Source organism: Salvia splendens, chromosome 20 (assembly GCF_004379255.2).
Source record: "Salvia splendens isolate huo1 chromosome 20, SspV2, whole genome shotgun sequence".
NCBI lineage: Eukaryota > Viridiplantae > Streptophyta > Magnoliopsida > Lamiales > Lamiaceae > Salvia > Salvia splendens.
The window spans coordinates 12,840,550-12,863,433 of NC_056051.1; the positions used below are offsets into that span (position 1 = coordinate 12,840,550).

General features: G+C 34.9%; 1 protein-coding gene across 1 annotated transcript; it reads right to left on the bottom strand.

Moving 5' to 3' along the window:
• Positions 1 to 5,713: 5,713 nt before the first annotated feature.
• On the bottom strand, positions 5,714 to 11,027 carry LOC121782474 (pectinesterase/pectinesterase inhibitor PPE8B-like). Its single transcript, XM_042180331.1, has 3 exons — positions 10,490 to 11,027; positions 8,764 to 9,342; positions 5,714 to 6,614 (listed from the first exon to the last, which is right to left on the bottom strand). Exons 1-3 carry the CDS (start codon positions 10,773 to 10,775, stop codon positions 5,923 to 5,925), a joined length of 1,557 nt encoding a protein of 518 aa, XP_042036265.1. The 5' UTR covers positions 10,776 to 11,027; the 3' UTR covers positions 5,714 to 5,922.
• Positions 11,028 to 22,884: the final 11,857 nt, after the last annotated feature.

Genomic DNA, 22,884 nt, shown 5'->3' on the forward strand with positions numbered 1-22,884 from the left:
GAGAAACTGTGGAATCCGTCGATTTGAAGAAGAAGAAGAAGATAGAGAGAGAAATGACAATGAAGAGAAACGACGTGAATTGAATGAAGCGAAAGAGAAACGGCGAAGAAAGAGGGAGAAATGAGAATGAAGAAAACTTGTGAATTGAATGAAGGCAAAAGAGAAACACAGTGAATTGAATAAAGGCGAAAGAGAAACGCAGTGTGTGAAATTTTGAAGGCGAAAGAAGTGCGCGAAATTTTGAAGGCGAAAGAGGCGTGCGAAATTTTTACCCTAAATGGATTTTGACCAAAATACCCCTTGATTGAAGTAAATTGTCTACCTAATGAAGGAGTGAAATTAATAAAGCATGATCTAATCTCAGCCATTAAAAATTAGATCTAAGGGCTTAAATTTGGTCTCTAGTTCGGTCTTTAAGATTGGATTTGTGAATAATGGGACTATATATATATATATATATATATATATATATATTTATGGTCCTGTTAGGTTGAGATTTTTTAGCTTAATTGAGAATTGAGATGCATTTTCAGCCACTCATAATGTCACTACAAGTAGATTTTGTCAACTTGGGGGTATTATCGTCAATAGCCTGCACATCAAATGTCAATAGCATGCACATCAAATGACAACAACTTATACTCCCTCTGTCCCCGATTAATTGTCACTCTTTGACCGGGTACGGGTTTTAAGAAATGTAAAGAAAAGTTGGTTGAAAAAGTAAGTGGAATGTGAGACCCAATTTTTTATATTGGTTTTATAATAAAATGTGAGTGAAGTGAGTTAGTGGAATGTGGGACCTACTTACCATTTATGGTAAAAATGAAGTGTGACAATTATTGAGAGACGGACCGAAATGCAAAAGAGTGACAATAAATCGGGGACAGAGGGAGTAGTTGACATTATATGTGTATAGTTGACATGAATTGTGTATGTAGTTGACATTATATGTGTGTAGTTGACATGAATTGTATATGTAGTTGACAAAAATAATTATAAAAAAACTTTAAAAAAATTTAAAATAAAAAAAATATTTATTGAATAAAATGTACCATGAAATTAGCATTCTGCCCTTTCATAATTAATTAATCTAAAAATATTTTCCATGTGGCAAATTCTGGATCACTCATTTAATAAAAATGAGTGGCTAATAATGCATGTCAATTCTCAATTAGGCTAAAAAATCTCAATTGATCACAACCAGATAATGAGTGATCTCAATTGATCACTCATTATTAGCCACTCATTTTTATTAAATGAGTGATCCAGAATTTGCCACATGGAAAATATTTTTAGATTAATTAATTATGAAAGGGCATATTTGTAATTTCATCATATATTTTATTTAATAAATATTTTTTTATTTTTTAAAAAAAATTATTTTTTTTTCGATTTTTTATTTTTTTATTTATTTATTTATTTTTTTTTTTGTCAACTACATATACAATTCATGTCAACTACACACATGTAATGTCAACTACATATACAATTCATGTCAACTACACACATATAATGTCAACTACATATACAATTCATGTCAACTACACATATATAATGTCAATTATAAGCTGTTGACATTTGATGTGCAGACTACACATCGTAGTTGACATAATGTCTCAGTAGTAGACATCGCGCGAAAATTTAAAAAAAATTTAAAAAAAATTAAAAAAATTAAAAAAATTAAAAAATTAAATTTTTTTTAGTTGTTGACATTTTAATACGAGTTGTTGACATTTGATATTCTGGCTATTGAAATGAAATGACGATAATACCCCTTAGTTGACATAATCTACTTGCAGTTGACATTTCAAAATGAGTGGCTGAAAATGCATCTCAATTCTCAATTAAGCTAAAAAATCTCAACCTAACAAGACCCTATATATATATATATATATATATATATATAGGTGTGATCAAATACAAACTCTCTAAAATACAAACTATACAAACTATGTCACCGGAGTGTACAAATTCTGTCACCGGAGTGTACAAATTATGTCAACGGACTGTACAAATTCTATCACTGGGGGTCGATGTCAACGGAATGTACAAATTATGTCACCGAGGGGATGTACGGAGTGTACAAATTCTATCGACGGGGGTGTCCAAATTTTGATTTTTCGATGTCAAAATGTTGACATTAGAAAAATCTCTTATATTAACTGTTGATTAATTGTATTAAGTGAGTATGATTAAAGTTTGTATAGTTTGTATTTTAGAGAGTTTGTATTTTATCACACCCCTATATATATATAGTCCTATTATTTACATTTCCACTCTTAAAGACCGAACTAGAGACCAAATTAGGGCCCTTAGATCTAGATTTGAATGGATGAGATTAAACCATGTCTCATGAATTTCGCTACTTCATTATGTAAGCAATATACTTCAAATCAGAGGTATTTTGGTCAAATTACATCTAGGCTAAAAAAAATTCCATGCTGCTTCTCCTCATTCACGCCGCTCATCTTCTTTCTCATCTCTCTCGTTCTCTTCTTCTCCAAATCGAAGAATACTTCTCCAAAATCAAAGAATTCTTCTACAAATCGATGAATTTTCTTCCACAAAGCGACGAATCTTCTTCTTCAAAGCGACGCTCATCTTCTTCACCAAATCAACTCTCACTTCTACTACAAATCGACGCTCAAACGCTGCTTCTCTGCCAAAATCGACGACTCCACAACTTCCTCTTCTACAATCGACGACATCTCAAGCTGATTCAAGTCGATTAACCACAGATTCAAAATGGTTGACACACGAAAGTCGTAGATCGATAGTGGTTTATTAACCACGGATTCAGCATCTATATTTGTCGATCTCAGCATCTCTATCTCTCTATCAGCCGACGTCCACATCTCCACGCGATTTGAAATAGTTGACACCAGAAATTCATCAATGGAAGGTGAAGGTTTATATTATATTATTTTTTTGAACTTCCTATTTTGAAGTCTATGGCTAAAATTGCTTCGATTTACTGTTCAGATGGACGCCGATTGCGTTCCGGCAAAACGTTATGCCTCATGTAATACACTGTATTAAAGTTTTATATTTTTCAAAATTCTACTTTACTTCATACTTTCTTACTTTGGTTTCTGATTTTTGCATAATTAGTTCATCAATCAGTGGGTAACAAGTTCAATTAGGGGTGAAATATAATCGTTTGCCGGTGGCTAATTCGTAACATCATTAGTATTACTTCAAGTCTGATTTATGTCTTCATCATGTTTCCTGTTACTTCATTTTTCAGATTGTTCATAGTACTTCATTCGTACACTTTATTACTTCATTCATGTTGCATGTTACTTCATTCGTACACTATGTTACTTCAATCATGTTTCCTGTTACTTCATTTTTCAGATTGTTCATAGTACTTCATTCTTATACTTTATTACTTCATTCATGTTGCTTGTTACTTCATTCAATAGGTGTTCTTCCCCATATGTGCAAATCAACATTATTATGCTGTTTGTTTTTGCTTCAAGAGAAACGCTATTGTTGTAATAGACAATTCTGCAAACGGGGATGACAATGACCTCACAATAAATTATGGTCACATTCCAGAAACATTGGTTCTTATTCTTCTCTTATGATTGAATTTTATAGCACATACATATGAATACACACAACTATAAATGACATGTATTTGTTTTGTACATACAGAGATCATACTTTTGTCACTTCCTCGCCAAGAATGGTCTCCATGCATATTGTAAGATCGTGTCCAACTCTAAAATGCAGAGATTGAATATGCCATGGAGGACAGTTGATAACGTTGTGAATTTGGTGAGCGTGAAGGTTGCTGGAACTGTGTCTTGAAGAATACAAGTTCGGGGGTGCTGCAGAGCTTGATGGCCAAATATTGTTCAGCGTTGATGTTAGCCCAAAACAGCCACGAGAGCTTTAACAACAAAAATGTTACAGCGGCGTATTACGAAGAGGAAAGCAAACACATTGAAATTGATGTTGAGAAAATGATTGCAGCATATATAAAGAAGAAATGATGATTTTAGTAGATCAAGTTTTGTATTCGACATACATCTGTTATGAGCCATTTTGAAATAAAGTACCACGCTTTCTAATGTTGTTCATTATTAGTCTATAATACTGCATTGGGTAACAGATTTAGTTCATTTCAGAAATCTTAGTTCATTTCAAAGATCTATTGAGAAATGGAAAATATAAAGTAAGATTAATAATCTACTCCTACTATATATTTTGTCTATTCTCTTTAAGATTAATAAGACATTATAAAAACAATTCAGTATATTCTCTTTAAGCTTGCAAAAAGTCTAAACAAATTCAAATTCAAAATGTAAATGAAGTAAGACACTACATGATTGAAGTACATAAGTGAGGGAATGAAGAACATAATTATCCGAATGAAGTAAATTTGGAACAGAACTACTTGAACTAAATAGAACAACTAGCCTCAACATCGGATTTTCCTCTTTAAATGTTGTTCAGTAATAGCCTGTAATACTGCATTGGGTACCATATTTAGTTCATTTCAAAGATCTTAGTCCATGTTTTAGATCTATTGATTATTGATAAGTGAATGACAAATGGAAAATATATCAAAGTAAGACTAAAAAAACATTATAATAAAGAAAAATTAAGTCATTATAAAAATACTTCAGTCTATGTGGAATATGACACAGTCAAGTTCTTCGAGAACTTGTCGTTGACTACATAAATCTCAACACAATAAAGTTCACGTTACTTCATTCGACCTGCGGATTACTTCATCCAGCCAAACTGTTACTTCATTATACATCTGTTTATACTACATGCATGAAAAACTCGAAAAAATATCCATCAACATCGGAATTCTCCATGAGATTCTGAAGGTAAGCTTAAGAAGTAATCGGAATTCTGATCTCACGAAGTAATAGAAATTCTTCACGTCCGGCTTCGTTGTGTAGATATAATCGAAATTTTCTCCAGCTTTTTATTCAGAGATGAATCACGATTAGATGATGATTGCAACACGATTTGAGGAAGATTGAGATAAGAAGATAGATATTAACAAGAGAAAAGATCGGCAGATCACATCGACGATTTGCTGTGTATGCCTCGTTCCACGTGTAGTCGGAGAGCTTCTCCATCTCCACCAGATCGGAGATCCACTCCGCTGTGTGGTGCTTCTTCCTCAACTCCAATGCAGTGGGTTGGGGGAGCCGGCCAGCCGGGGACCGGTGAGAGAGAAACGTAGAGAGAGAGAGAAGTGGATTGGATTTGGGAATGGAGGAAGAAGTGTATTCACGTAACTGCATCATTTTTGGTCTTCCAAATCTGCCCTTGTGTCAATTTATTTAAATAAAAAAATAAGATAATGTGTAATTATTAATAACCATTAGATGTGATATGGATGAGATTTGGTCTCTAGTTCGGTCTTTAAAATTGGTTCAACATTGATATATATATATATATATATATATATCATATATCATATATAGGGGTGTGTTAAGGTCCTTCGCAGCTTTTCAGTCCAAGCTTCTTTTTAATCACAGCCCTTGGATCCTTGAATTGGATGGTTGTGACGATCTACATTATTACACTATAATGGTGCATTATTAGTCGATGTGCATTATTCAACTGAAAATCTGCATTATTACACTCGTGCCAGAAAATAAATGGGACCCCTATTCACAGACAGTTTGAAAGGTCTCTCTTTTATTAACATGGAATTAGAAGTTCTTAAATGATAGCCTGATTATAGAGAAATAGAATCAACCCGTATAATATCACACTTGAATACAATCTCCTACAATATTCGAAAATAACAATTGTAAATATATTTAAACAACAAACACAAAAAGGCATGGTAATTCGCAAACAAATCACCTAGCTAGTATTTTTTTGCCACAAATCATCAATATTTATATCAGCCATACATATATATAAATCCCGAGCCCCACCGATCTACACTGCCAATCCGGCAGTATACCTCACCCCAGTCGAAGGCAGCCACGAGTTCCCAATAATAAACTGAGACACCGTAAAATTCCCCGCTTCCGCCGAAGTATTAAACACGCGGTAACCAGGCCACTTAACCCGAGCCCCCAACCCGGAACCCGGCCCATAATTCATATACTCGCCATAATACAACGTATCGAGCGCAAACTCCCCATTCCACTCGAGCCACCCTTCCGGCCGTATCGCGCCGCTGATGTACGACTGCATAACGACCGTGCGCGAATAGAGCTTCCATGGGCGGCCGAGATAAGTCTGCGTGGTCGAGTTGAGCAGCTCCGGCTCGGCCGAGATGTTGCAGAATTGGATGGAGAAGCCCGTGTTCTCGACGGGCTCCTTCCGGCCCTGGGCCGTGATGGTGTTCTTCTGGCTCGGGAGGCCCTTTCGGGCCACGATCTGGCAGTTCTGGAACACGGCGGCCCCGTCGCCGAAGATGAAGTCCACGGTGCCCGAGATGTGGCACTCGCGGTAGAACTGGCGCTGGGAGTGGGCGTAGAGGGTGTCTTGGTAGCCGTGGATGGCGCAGCGGTAGAGGACCGAGAGGTCGGAGTCCGAACGGAAGGCCACGGCTTGGTGCTTCTCGGGGCCGGCCGTGTTCTCGAAGGTTATGTCCCGTGCGATGAAGCCTTGCCCTTTCACGGCTGTACAAATAATAAAAGAGGTTTAAGTTAGCTCAAGTTTCTAACTAATGAAAGGGTTATTTTTAATTAAACTATCGCGCCAACCTTAACTCTTAGAAATGCAGACAAGAGTCAAAATTTTCGTACAACTTAAGAAAGTTTTGATTGTTTTTACTATATTCAAAAAAACATTTCAGATTTTTTTTGTAGGCATATCACTAGTTATGATTAGGAGTGGTGCGTTGAGTTGTTATTGAGTAAATCTGATAATAATTCAATCTAATAAGGTCTAAGTCAAACTCAACTGCTAAAGATTGAGTCGTTATCAAGTCAAACATGTACTTGACATGCTACGTTCAATCCCGAACACAAACGACACAGTATAATACGGGTTGACACAACAAGATGATAACATGATAGCGACACAAACTTGATATACATGATTTAAACTTGATATTGCATGGTGAAACCTAATTTACACGGTAAAAAACCGATTCACTTGATTTAAAACTGATTTAAACAAACATAAAGGGAGAGAAACTTTTGAAAACGGCATGGGTTTTAATGCACAATTGGTAAAGTAAGAGAGAGAGAGAGAGAGAGAGAGAGAGAAAAATGGGTAAAGTAAGAGAGAGGTGGGAGAGAAAATAGTGAAATTAGTGTTAGTGGACTGCAGGTCCATTTCTTAAAATAGAAAGCTACTTTTAGTAGAAGGATTAAAATGGAAATAGTTTCTAATTTTAAGCAACGGAGGTAGTAATTTTTAGGCGGTTACCCGAATTCAACCCAATCAAACATGAACCCGATCCGAAATTATCGGGTTTCTGATGGATTAACTTGTTAAGGACAGAACTCAAAAAGACTTGACTCAAATACATTAGTTTTGTACATATTCATGTCAGGTTAAAAATTGCAACTTTGACAGTAGTTTTTTGAAGACATTTTTTACTTTGGATAAGTAAAGACAACAGCATGAGTAAATACAAGGTATTTTTAAGATGAAACTTGAAAAGTTCATAACCAATAACAAATTATTCTTATCTATTTAGGTAAATTTTCAAGAAAAAATTCAGGAAGTGAAATGTTAAAAGAATTTCACTGGACGTGATTTTACATAGATATACACACCGACACCATCATATGCACATTTTCATGAATTGTTTCCAAATTCGTGATAAATGATAAAACAAAATCATGGAACATGAAATGAATCACCCGGTATGGGTACATATTATGAAGATTTTTATAGCCCCAACACATATACTATGGGTGTTCGGTTGGCAATATTAAATCTCATGATTAAATATGTATCATGTTTGGTTCATAATATTGAACCCTTCAACTTAATCCTAGATGGATAGTCTCATGATAATTAGTCATAGTCTCCCCCTCTAACTAAAATAATCTCACAACTTAATCCTAGATGGATAGTCTCATGATATTAGTCATGGCAACCGAACGTCACCTATATGTTTAATTACAAACATAGACACAGAAATATTTTAAATTTTCAATGAATCAACATCCCATGAGACCTGCCCCATGTGCCATGGATATGGCTAATTTCCTATTCATATATGCAAAGCAATAAATTGATGCGTTGGCCCCCCTACTCTGACGGATTATTAGTGAATTAGATTTGTGATGCCAAATCCAAACCTACAAATTTTAAATGCAGCAAAGATGTTTCTATCCAATAATATTAAATTAATTGTTGGGACGACATTTTCTCAGACAGTCTGGTAGCATTCAATTCGATAAAAAATCATGCATATGCCTGTTACAATCTAACCAAACATGTAATAGTGGATGCAGTCTTTTTTATTTGACAATTTAGAATATACAATTTAGAAAATCTCCAGTAAATTACTGAATTTCAGAATTTGAAAATACCCTCAGTTTCATACTTTCATCTAATTTTTTTGACAACTGAGTAAGATTTCAGCCATATTTAATGCTGGCATATTACTTACCAAAATCCAAAAAATCCAAAATGAACAAATCAGGCGACTTTACTCACCAAAATATTGCCGTTTCCGACACAAATCCAGCCTCAGCTAGTGAAATCAAATTAAATTAAAATTTAATTAATTATTGTGAAAAACAAAAATTTGTTCGTTGTTTAATTTACCGTGTATCATCACAACATAAATAAAGTTGAGGAACTTACCAAATGTCGCCGACCGGTAGGTGGTCCAACCGTCGATGAAGTTCCGGTTGCCCGATATAACCGTAGCATTCACCCCATCTCCAATCATCATAATATTCCATTTCTTCTTACTTATCTCCACATATTCCTTGTACACACCTTTCTTCACGTATATAACGAATCTCTTGCTACTATGCTCCGGGGCTGCGCCAATAGCATCCATAATCTTAGTAAAATTCCCTGTCCCGTCAGCAGCCACCACTGAGTCCGTGGCCAATGGGTTGGCCGCAGCTTGGAGGACACGCCGGTCATCGGTTTTTAACCAACTTGGAAATTTTGGGCTAGAAATTAATTTTCTACCGCCGTGGCCACCGCCCTTGCCATTGCGGCCAGGTGGTGATGGGCTAGTGGTAGTGGGGTTAATGTTCGAGAGAATATTGTAGACTAATGAGGTGACTTGGTCTAGGCTGCCGGCAACCAAATCTTTGACAATGCCATTTGTGCCATCAAAGCCTTCTTTGCAAGTGTCTTGATTGATCAGCGCTCCACTCAACCATGTTTTCATGTCAGCCTTCATATTTCCGGTGCCGTTATCTTTGCCTGTTTGCATCGTAAAAGTTACTATGAATTTAAATACTCTCTCTATCCCATAAAAATGTAACGTTTCTTAAAATGAAAACAACATCATTACTACTTTTTATTATCTCTTACTCTCTCTTCATTAACTCATAAAATAATACTGCATTAAATCTCGTGCCGAAAATTAAATATTTCATACTTATTAAGACGGAGGGAATATTAAATTTAACTATTAATATGTTATTTCTTTGAACAGAGGACCTTTATTTTTTCTTCTTTTTTTGTGTAATAATATGTCATTTCTTCGAACAGGGGACCTTTATTTTATCTCTTTTGTGGTGTAGATGAGATAACATGTTTTTGACCACGAGCACGAGCAACTCTACTTCCGACATAGTCACATAGATATTTATGGAGTATAAAATATAAGATGCAAGTTCCCATAAATAGTTCGCGTGAGTATGTAGTAGCACATATGCTCGTATAAAGTAGATAACAATTTTTGACTGAATCCAACACATGTATCTCCTCTACACCACACAATCAATCTTTATGCCCTAATCTTTTTGTATCTCAATCACTTTTTATTTCAAATTTATAAATATAATTGGTACTGTACTTACTTTTTAACTAATGCATAAAATCAAAATTTGGCAAGAGAAATAAAACATAATAACCTCGTTATAAATAGAGAGTTGAAACCACTGCATAAGTTTTATGTGCCACATTTGCTATCATCAATTAATTTTATGATCTTCAAAGAGGATCGAGTCTGTTGATGACTAAGAACAAATTTTAACTAACCCAAAATGAAACAATTCGTATGTATGGAAACTGATTTGACAAAATTATACTCCTATGTTCTTAAAAATTTGCTACCATTTGACCTGGCACGGATGTTAAGAAACGTAATAGAACCATTTGACCTGACACGGATGTTAAGAAACGTAATAGAAAGTGAATTCAAAAAGTTAGTGACACTGAGTCCTTTTATATATTAGTTCCATAAATGGTAAATGTGAAAGGTGTTAAGATATACAAATGAAAATAGAAATAAGTGACAAATTTTTAGAAACGAAGAGAGTATACACCAACTTCACTCCCATTCAACTCTTCTTGTGTGAAAATAAAACAAGTAAATAGGCAAAAGAGAAGAAGTAGAAAGTACCATTAGGATTTTGTGAAGCAGAGAGAGTCCAACTCAACTGGTCCACAGACAGATCCATGAGATCAAGGCAGTCGGAGACGGCATTGCTCAGCCGGAAATCTCCGAACGCGCCGGAGAATTGTGAAACTATGGAGATCACTTGCCGGATTATGTCAATAGTGGACCTCACAGACCCCACAAATTCCGACGCCGGAACCTTCAAATTTCCCAACTCCGGCGTCTTCTCACAACTCGCACAACATAAAATCGTTGCTAAAAACAGAAATTTGAACAAACTCGACCCCATATATATCACGAGAAATTGGTGAACGATATGTGCTACTATTAATTGTTAAAAGTGGAAAAGAAAGGGGTTAATTAAGAGGTAGCAATAGCATGCAATCTGGAAATTGCTAGAGGGTAGTAAAAATGCATGAAAGAAGTGGTCAATATTGGATTGGAAGAATGTTTGGGTAATAAATAGGCTGGGTTGTGATTGTGATATGGCAAAAGGTTAGGAGGCAGGTGGGAGTATTTAAGAAGGAAGGTCTCCGCTTGGAATCAATGCTTCTCATATTTTTTGCCTATTGCCTAATTGGTTTTAAATTCTTGTATTCCATGGAATAGAAGAAATAGTAAAGTTTGTAATTTCTTATATTCCCTCGTTCCACTATAATTAATCAGCTTTCCATTTTGGATTGTCCCACTATTATAAGTAATTAATTTCATATTTTGGATCTCTCTTACTTTATTCACTCTCTTGTACTTAATTCTCTCTTTTTTACTTAATTAACATTTTTACTTTTTCATTTCTCATATTTTATTTGTTCCACTTAACTCAATAAATATCATTTTCTTAAATCTCGTGTCTAAAAGAAACTTCTCACTTATAATAGGACGGAGGGAGTATATCATTAAATTGTTGATAAAACACACAAACCTATATCCTCTTCAAAATTTCGTTGCATTCAAATTCATATCATGGTCGTGGTTGATCTGAAAACAAAATTTTAATAGACTGAGTGATTTTACACAATTCATTGTTCATGCAAAATGAAGTACTTCTTCCATCCGTGAAATGTTTTACATATTTGATTTGGTGCGGGTTTTAGAAAATAAAAAAAATGTGAGTAGAAAAAGTTAGTGGAATGTGGATTCCATATTTACATATTAATTTTATAATAAAATGTAAGTGTAATGAGTTAGTGGAAAATGAGGTTCATTTATCATAAATAAATAAATAAATAAAATAATGTAGACAATATTTCACGAACAAGGAATGCTATACTGAAAGTGATAAACAAAAGTAAATATCTGATGTTCATAAATTAGACGTGGATCTGCACATGCTGACATGCATCTGACATTTGAGTATCACTGTCTATCTTTTGAATATATATCTACATTTGAGTATCATATATCTAAAGTTTGAGCATCCTGTTGGCTATATGTAATTTTAACTTAGTAAACAGATGTTTAAAGTCATACGACGCATGAAATTTATAATGTTAATTTACCTTTGATTGAATTTTAATTCGGGTAAATTCTATAAATGATTTAAATAAATTTATATATTTTGTCACCTATATGAGGGTATTCACCATAGTTAACTCATTTCAGTCACATACTTCACTTTTTTAGTTGTCACCGTTAGAACGCCTACAATACTATTACCAAATTTCATCGTCATTTATGTTACAATTCAATTTTGCAGTTCTTATATTTTTCATTTTCCAATATGCATAATATAAAAAATAAAAAAACCCTAAAATTGTTATTATATGTATGATCAATATATATTTAGACCAATTCAAGGATTTCTAAAATTGTTGGTTATATGCTAATTATTACATGGTGACAAATAATTAAATAGAAGAATCTATTAAGAAGTGGAGTATATAATACAGGGAAGACTAAAGTCCAATTTTGATCCCTTACATTTGATACCAAAATAATGTGTTAGAGACCAAAAGGTCACAAACTTATTTTAAGGGGCCAAAAAAAATTTTAGAATAAATGTAAAGGACTAAAATTAGACTTTAGTCTAAAAGGGAATTTGTATATCCTGTTTGGAATAAACACTTCTGTTTAGGCATACTACATAATTTTCATATGTTTATTGTGCTGCTGCTCATAAAATCACTTTGGATTTGGTTACAAAATGACAAGTTGAAAATTCAATTTTCATCTCACTCCTAGTGTGTTTTCTTCCCAAACAAGAACTGCAATTTTATTGTAGAATATAGACATACTAAAATACAATTGATTAAGATCTAGTTGTTATTTATCCTCAATTTAAGGATATTTTTCTTAGTTCCGTAAATTTTTTCCATTTCTCAAAATTTTACAACGTAAATGATAAATACTACTTCCTCCGTCCCCAAAGAATATGTACTTTGGGGACGGCACGGGTTTTAATGCAAAATTGGTGAAGTAAGAGAGATGTAGAGAGAAAAGTAATTAAAGTATTGTTAGTGGGGGAATGGGTCACACCTCATAAGAGAGAAAAGAGTTTCCAAAATTAGAAAATGCATATTCTTGTGGGACAGACTAAAAAGAAAATAGTATATATTCTTGTGGGACGGAGGAAGTAGATTAGATAAAGAGTAAAGGTCAATTTTGGTCCTAAGCATATGACCGATATACGAATTTGGTCCAAAACATTCATTTTTTGAAAAACAGGTTCATAACAAATGAAATTCATGTCGATCCGGTCTATTTTTAATGGTTCCGTTAATTTTTTACGGTCAACCGTCAATTAGCAAAATTTTGTCCCGATTAGGCTTAATCTCAGATTATTAGTCATCTAATTATTGCAAATGTTCAGGACGTATTTGATATTGATAATGAATATGTTGGACTAGTTTGACGATATTTTGTTCTATTTTTCTGCTTCATCTTCGACGACATTATAGTCCATAATGCTATGTGGATGTTTCAAATCCAGTTTCAAAACCTTAGTATGCATTTCAACATTGTCGGAATCCAGGAACATAGATTTAGGGGGGGCTTACATTCAAGATTCAAAATTCAAAAGTCTAAATTCAATTGCTTCATCGAAAACGACAATTGAGGTTGACGGTGACGGCTTCGTCTCGTCGATGGGCCGCCGCTGTCGCCGGAACTCCTGCAACAGTGCGACCTCTCCATATCCGACAAGTTCGACGGGTTTTGGACCAAGTTGAAGAGAAAGAAAAATTGGTTTTTAGTGGTGTGGGGAAGAAGAAATGAAAGAGAGGGAGAATAAAAAAAATGATTTTGATTAAGGGATTTCTATTGTACAAATATTTCAGAAATTTTTAAAAAAAATTAAAAAATTAGCTACAGTAATTAAAAAAGGACCGAATCGACACGAATTTCATTTGTTATGGACCCGTTTTTCAAAAAGTGAATGTTTTGGATCAAATTCATATATCGGTAATATGTTTAGGACCAAAATTAACCTTTACTCTTAGATAAAATATTCACTCGACGCCGTTAAAAGTCGAAGTGAGAATATGATAAAACGTGTGTACATATAAAAGAAAAACATAAGTTAATTACACATATAAAAGAAAAACATAAGTTAATTTTTAATTATATTATTTTACCAATTCAACCCAACTTTATGTATGAATCATGGTAAAAAATTATTAAGTATTATTATTCTGAAATTATTTTTTACAAATAAAAATTCATTTAACAAATAAAAGTCACTTTTATAAATAAATTCTCCATTCCCTTATTATTTGTCATCATTTGACCCGGTACAAGTTTTAAGAAATTTAATCGAAACTGAGTTAGAAAAAGTCAGTAGCATGTGAGTTCTACTTTAAAACTAATAAAATGTAAGTGAGAATGAATTAGTGAAATATGATATCCATTAGCAAAAATGATAAAAGTGAAAACTGACAAATTTTTAGGGACGAACGAAAATGGAAATAAGCGATAAATTTTCAGGGACGAATGGAGTATTCATCTGAATGGCACCACATTCCTGGCTTCAAGCCTGCGGATGTGATTGAGTTCACTAAGACCATGTCCCCCTTGCAGTGGCGTTGCGCTATTGTGGCTAATGGCTTTTACATCAGCCGCGAAAATGGCACCATCGTGGATGGTCTTATTCAATATGGAATAAATTAGAATTTGATTGTAGACTATTGTATTATATTCTCTTCGTCCCAAGTTAGTTGGAATTTTTCTTTTGGGTACGGGATTTAAGAAATAGATTAGTTACAAGTTAAAGTGGAGAGTGAAAAGTAACAGAATAAATAAAGTAAGAGACAGTAAAGTAAGAGGGGGAATAAAGTTTATACCAGAAAAGGAAATAATTCAACTACCTTGGGACAAACAAAAAAAGATACGGCACAACTACCTTGGGATGGTTGGAACGGAAGAAGTATGTGTTATATATGGATCTAGTGCCACCCGTTTATGGATGGGAATAGTTGAAGATTAATTTAAGTTTGCTCTACTCTACAATTTCAAGTAAGGGGATTTTCCAAAGTTTTCGTAATATCATTATTATAGTTGAGTATAATTAATGTTGTTTCAAGAGCAAAATTCTGGAAAAATTAAAGATATTGAATTTGCTACAGTGTTATGAGTCGAAATATGACAGAATAAATCTACAAATGCGCGCTTATATTGAAAGACATTATAAATGAGTAGATACATTCAACAATATTTAATCAATAGAATAAGATACAAAAATATATAACATTGAATCAGTTTTAACAGTGTATATTATAATTCTTTCAAATTAATTCAGTATCTCTCTATTCAATGCCACCCATTCAAGCCAGCCAACACTTCTTCCCGAATTCCTTCTTTTCTACCTTCAAATAATATACTCCTAAGTATTAGGCGAAGTGTGTTTGGCGCCTAACAGGTCGGTCTAATTATACATAAATGAATTAATTGTTCCAAAATATAGATTGTCCACTATATTCATACCATATTTAGTTAAGGCCAATTGTGTAAATATTATATTTGAAAAAAAATATAGGTACGTTATAATGCTAATTTTTCTTAAATTGTTAATTTGCTAACTCATCAATGCAATATTTGTATTAAAAATGTCAATACAAATTTGTGTTGACATTTTAAGATAATGTCTTAACATTTTAATTATCAATGTCAACATAGTGTATTAAAATATCCACTGAGTTTACGTTGACATTTCAATGGGATCGTGTTGACATTTTTAATACACTGCGTTGATGAGTTAGCAGAGTTGGCAACTTAAGAAAGTTAGCAACGGATCACACCTCCATCCCTCTACATATACTAAAATACTAGAACAATGATTCATTAGATACACTCCCATGAATAACTTGCAGCGCTCTCTTCCATCACACTGCTAGATGATTTGCTAAGGATATTTCAAGGCTTCAAGTTTGGAATGGGCCTCTAGAGTTTGTAGATAACATTTTGTTATTGATAAATGATCAAAATTTTAAAATGTATCGTGATAAACTCAAATCCAAGATTCTTTAATATTGGGAATTTACCATTTTACTACTAGACCAGTACACTCGTAGATCAACATTCATCGCACTTGTGCTCAATAATTATACTAACATCTTTCCGTTAATGAAGAAAAACGTAAAAAAAACAACAAAAATATGATTAGGACGTGCATGAATTTTAACACAAAATCAAATCTAAGGAGATTGAAGGATTAATACTAGTTGATTAACAAAAGCAAATCTAAAGAAAAGAAACAAAGCGTGTGGGGTATGTGTCGGTGGTCTCACAGGATACATTCTTTTCACGCAAATGCGCGCCAGCCACTTCACTTTTCCATCTCATCCTGATTTATTGAACACACATACCCCTTTCAAAGGAACTGGGAAATAGTACTAAAAAATTTATTACTCTCATTCATTGGGAAATAGTACTAAAAAATTTATTACTCTCATTCATCACAAGTTACTTGAGTCGTATCGAAAGAACGCCTCAAGTAACGTGGGACGGAGGAAGTATTTTTCAACTATTCCATGCACTCAATATCTATAGAATAAGTCATTGCATAGAGGTTTATCAACACGCTCTCAATGAGTAGGCTTTCATTAGACTTTCGCACACGCAAAATAACAATAGGCAAAGAGATCCATATCAACTTAGGTTTGCTCTGATTCTATGTAGAAATGAGTTACTCACACCATTAAAAATCTTATAAGGGAGAAAGTTATCCAAAATATATAGATCATATATACTCCTTCCCTTATTAATGCTCACTCACATATTATTATAATAGTATTAACGTATAAATGTAAGACATACATTCCACTAATTTTATATGGGACACATATTGAAAGACGGAGAGAGTAGAATTTTTCAATAATACTATTATCTTGCAAACCACCGACTGATTCGACTAAAGATATGCATATCTAAGCCCACAAATGATCATTCAAAACTTGATAGAAGTTGGCAATAACCAAATATCTAACATATTCATGGCACGAGTAGAAAAACATGGACTATATAGCTCATATAAAACAATTATAATCCATATAAGTCGAAATTTATTTAAGTTACATACTTCACATCAAATAGCAGCTTCCAAATCCTACCTTATTGACTTGGAGGCAGATCGATTTAAATGCAATTCACAGGAAAACAATGATGGGTTGCCATCAATATCATGCAGTTCAATTAATTAATATTAAAGTGTGCTACAGTTAAGTTAAAATTTAAATCTTTAGAAAAAGTCAAATGGGCCAAATTAAAGATTGACGCGTCTCTTTAGCTAACCACTTCACGAAAATACGTGTAACCAAAAAGTGATTGCTAAATGATAATCCTTCCCGCGGCCGTCCGAGTTATTTTTTCTTTTTTCTTATTTCACCGAGTCACTTCATTTACTATATTCTATTATGAAATGAGTACATAAAAATATGATTCACATTCAACTAAAATTTTTTCATCCACTTTATTTTTATAAAATCAAATAATTTATTAAAACTTAAACATATAAAAATAAGATATTTATTATTAGACCAAAGGAGTATAATGGAAATGAAAAGCACCCTTAGAGCATCTCCAAGTGAATGAATAATTGGAAAAATAAAGAGAAAAAACTACCATATTTACCTCTTATTAATAAATATTCATTTTCCATTGGGAATGATATTTAAAAAGGTATTATACTTTCTTTAATTTTGAAAACTTCTTAACACAAAAGATAAAAGTTAGTTATTTTTTTCTTTTAAATTTACTTTATTCTCTTGGAATTCATTACTTTTTAAGAAGAAATAGTTACCTTTTTGGGAAGGTAAAAGAGAAATATATCTTCTCAATTTACCTTTTCCCTTGAAAGGATAGCATCTCCTAATAAAAGAGGTAAATGAAGGAGATATATTTCATTGAATTTCAATGAAAAAAGGTAAACGAGAAAATCTAAAGAAAAATAACTACCATGTCTCATTTTTGTGTGAATAAGAGGTAAATATAACTCTTCAAGATAGAAGAATGAATAATAACTTTTCAAATACCTTTCATGTTGGGGATTGATATTTTTATGAAAAATAGATAAGTTTGATAATTATTTCTTCATACTTTTCTATTTACTTTGCTTACAACAAATACTGTAAGCGAACAATTTTGTGGACACAACTACTTTGGTGGAACACATCCATGAATTATAATGGGTAAAGTATGATAAATGATGATCTAAATTGAACCTTAGGAGTATATTTATAATTTGTAAGAGATATAGCTTCGAAATGAAACAAATCCATGAAAATATCCCAAACACAATCCAAGGACTGCGGATTTTGCATGACAAAACCTAACGACCGCAGGAAATGTTTGCTTCTGGCTTATTTCATAAAATGGGCATCATGCTATGGAGCTCCAATTAAAGCATGTAACATATTCACACATAGGTTTTTCAAAGATGGAGATTATGGTGGCCTTAAAATGGTGATTGGAACTGATGTTTCGCCTTTTATTTCCTTCGACAATCCACAAACCCTTTTATAGAATCAATAAATAGATAATTCTAAAAGCATACTTAAGTAGAATCGAAACTCGGAGCGGATCACCTCCCCCACTTCATGCACCATTTGCTACCCCACCAATAAAATAGTGCCACGTGTTTATTCTTTAAAATGAAAAATTTCCTACATCATTTATACACCACCAATATAATAGTGCCATGTGTATATTCATTAAAATATAAAAATTAATATTTCATTAAATACTAATATATCTTCTACTATATCAATATAATATGTCACGCCCGCATTTTCTAACGATAGAAAACACGGTTGATCGCGACTATGGGAGGGTTAAAGAAACGGGGAAGAAAGGGGGAAACAACACAACTCGACCATAGCTCGAAACAAATGGTAATAGCTCGAATAAAATCAGGGTATCACAACAATCAACAACTCAAAAATGAATATTATCTCAACGATACAAGAACTCAAAAGAATGACAACTACTCACCGGAAGCATTTGAGAGAAGGAATATGCCACGTGTGAAGACATGACACATTCTAAACACTTAAATTTCTTCAACGGTCTTGCTCAACACCCACCGCACCCGTCACGCTCAACCTGCACATTTTTAAAAAGAAATGCAGGGCTGAGTACTTGATGCACTCAGTGGACAAATGCCAAAACAATTTAATAAAATCAGTAATGTCATGCCGCCATTGAGTGACCTCAGGTTTTAGCTTTGAAAAAGCCCGAGACACTAAAATTATCTCAAACACAAACTTTCAACTCATCCTCAAATCCTTTTTCCTCATCATTTCAAAACACAGCCATTTCTCCTTGAATTATTTAAGAAACTGCCATATCTGTTCTTTACGGTGCCGTGTAAGGGGGCCACTTTCCACGAGCACGAAAACCGGCCAACTCGTTCGATGATTCACGGTCCTCATCGTGTACACTAGTCCGAGTAGGGACACACCCTTGCTAGGACCCTAATTCGATTAAACTCATAGTAGGGACTCACTCCCCAACTAAGCAATCATCAACATCAACATCAATCTCATCAACATCAACAACATAATGTTAAAGGAGAATGTGGCCGCAAACTCAATCACTGGACCGGCCAACTCAAAAGACGGCTCATGATCCTCGTTGGTGTGCACTAACCTGAGTAGGGACTCACTCCATAGTTAGACCCGAATTCGATTTCAATATGTCTAGTAGGGACAACTCCCTTGCTAAACAAACAGATAGGCATTTCTCAAAACGAAAACATGGCATGACATTCCCTTTGCAAACTTTATTTTCCTTAAAAACGTATTTGAAACACAAATCACTTTTCTTTCAAGGTCGAGCATCAATTCACATCACATCAACAAAGCCAAGCAATTTATAATATCACTCAATAAATCAACACATAGCACCACATAACATGCGCAACAACACTTTCACTTTGATCACATATCTCGCCTCATCATTGGAATAAATATAATAAATCAATCACACATAACATGATGCTCAAACCGATATATTAAAACGAAAGCTCCTGAAAACACTTTGGTTCGAAAGCCCACCTCGTTCTCTTAATAATCTTAACTGGAAAACTCTCACTTCACCTTAACTCGCTTGCGAAAGAAAATCATTTTGAAATAAAATAATAAACTCATCAAACTCAAGAAAATATCTAATTAGAATGCATGCATCCTACGTGTGTGCTCAAATTATTTACCAAGTAATTGACTACAAATTGTGAATAATTAATTGATTTTTTTTCTTTTTTTAACGGGATGTTACATAATATTTCAATATCGAAAATAGAAATAAAAAGAAAATAAAAACAATACCTTAAATATTAAACCCTGAAATCATTTATTTATCGTTCACATCTAAAAACCAAACACCTAAATCCTTTGAACTTTACGGCGCATCAAAACATAAAAATTGTAAAATGCGAAGGAAAATTCTCCAACACCCAACAAAAACAATAAATTTTAAAATTGTGCATAACTCAGTGATTAATTAGTTAAAAAATAGGACTAATACTTAAAATTAGAAGGAAAAACATGATCGTCAGAGCATCTGCAACGGTGGACGGACGGCGTCCGTCCGTCCGTGCCGCTGGCAAGGACGAGCTCCGCCGCCGCTGCGGCACTGCGCTGCTCGCTGCATCGAACACGTCCGTGCCAGTGAGCAGGTGACATGGCGGCACGCGATTGGGCAACGGCATAGCCGTTGCCTTTGAATTTATTTTTTATTTATTTATTAAAAATCGGTTTTTAATAAAAAAACCAATTAAAAATAAAAAAAATTCCACTTCCCAAAAAAATATATCCGTTTTTAACCGTTTTCTACCACTTTTTATTATTTTTTTATTTTTTTCCCCCAAAAATACACATTTTCATCTATAAATACCCTCACTTCCACACCAAAAAATTCACACCACACTACACATTTCTCATCAACATTCTCTCATTTCCATTCTCATCTTCATTCTCTCATATCCATTATCATCTTCATTCTCTCATCTTCCATTCTCAACAATGTCCGGCCAAGGTAATAACCCTCCGGGCTCCCACGGTTGGAACCCTGATTGGTTCGGTTCACAACCGTTTCCTAGTCCGAAAATAGAATATTCGGCCCCTCCTCAAACCCAAAGTTCGGGCGTTCCGGGTGGCTACCGGTCATACCCAATCGACGACCAAGATGCCCCCGAAGGGCGATACGGGTTGACACCCGAGCCTAGGTCGATCGCCCCCTCCCAAACTCCAACTCCTCCTACTCGCGGTGTCCGCACACCGTACACTCCGGCGGAGATGGATAAATTGTTCACGGCGTACATGGAAATCTCCGAAGATCCGGTGGTTGGCACGAACCAATCCGGCGATCACTTTTGGTGGCGCATCGCTCGCCGGTACAATGAAAACCGGCCGCCGGGAACAGTCGAGCGCAACGAGAGTATGGTGCGCAACGCCATCTACCGAGCCAACGAAGAAATTGGCTAGTTCAATGGCTATTTCCTCCAGGAAGAGCGGTCGGCGGGGAGCGGCTGGAGCGAGGTCGACATCATCACTGCCGCGATGAGCACCTACCAATCCATGAACTACAAGCCGTTCAAGTACCTCAACGTTTGGCAGGAGACGTGGACGCGCCCGAAGTATAGGGGAGGCATAACATCCTCCTCTAGCAGCTCCTCCAAACGATCAAGGTCGGTATCCCTATCCGACGCCGGCTCCGAAGAAGTGGCTAGCCAACTCGCCGGAGCTAACTTGGGTAGCCCCGACGCCGGCCCGAGCGGTTCCCAACGCCGACCACAAGGAAGGAAGAAGGCGGCGGCCAACCGCCGTCGAGCCGCGGCTGCAACCGCCGATGCTCCCGTTCCCTCTCTCGTTCCCGTTCCATATGCGCCACCTCCACCCCCACCAACTCGTTGTGGACTCTTTTGGCCCAACTCAATATGGCCGATAGGTCCACTATGACCCCCTCACAACTTCGATCGCACGAGGCCATGATATTGGGCCTCCAAAAACAATTGGGGGTAGTGCCGCCGGATGAGTAGTCTTCCATGGGGGTATTTTTAGCTTTTAATTATGTAATTTTTATTTTTTAGTATTTTAATAATGTAATTTTTAATTTTTAGGATTTTAATTATGTCTTTTTTATTTTATTTGTAATTTGTAATATTTATTGTGGTTTTTTAATGAATTTTAATATTATGGAAATGTTTTTATTTAATTGAATTGTACTCGTTCTTGCGGAATAGCATAGCTGTGGATGTTGTGCTCTTACCTAAGAGCACAACTGTGGGTGTTGTGCTCTTGCCTAAGAGCAGACAGGAGTAGTGGCGCCTGGCCCACAGCCGTGCTCGTTGGCAAGAGCACGGTGGTGGGTGCTCTCACGTGAGGAGAGAAGGACTTGTGACTTTTGTTAATATTATATTAGTATTAAACTTTTATCATCTTCTTCCTCAGATTTAGTTCGGCAGCCATTGTTACTTTGCTATTTTCACCGCAAATTCAAATATCAGCCCCTCCTATCATTCAGCATCTTTAATGAAAATTTTAATCCTTAATTTTATATTTTAATAAATATACACATGGCACTATTATATTGGTGGGGTATATATGACGTAGGAAATTTTTCATTTTAAAGAATAAACGCATGACACTATTCTATTGGTAGAGTAGCAAATGGAGTATGAGGTGGGGTAGGTGATCCGCTCGGCTCCGATCAAAACTACTCAAAACTAGCCTCTAATAAATGGAGTACATGAAAAATAAGAGCTTATCACCATATTTTTTCATTTCATTCTAATTTCTATTTTTGCGAAATAAAAGCATACTCAGTTAGTATCAAAACCACTTATACCATATTAAGCATATTGAATTTGCCCGCACGGGCTTAACTCAGTTGGTTCCTGGGTGGTAGATTGTCCCTAAGCAGACAGGATCGAATGCTGGCAGCCGCAGTGTGGGAGTTTCACCACTGTG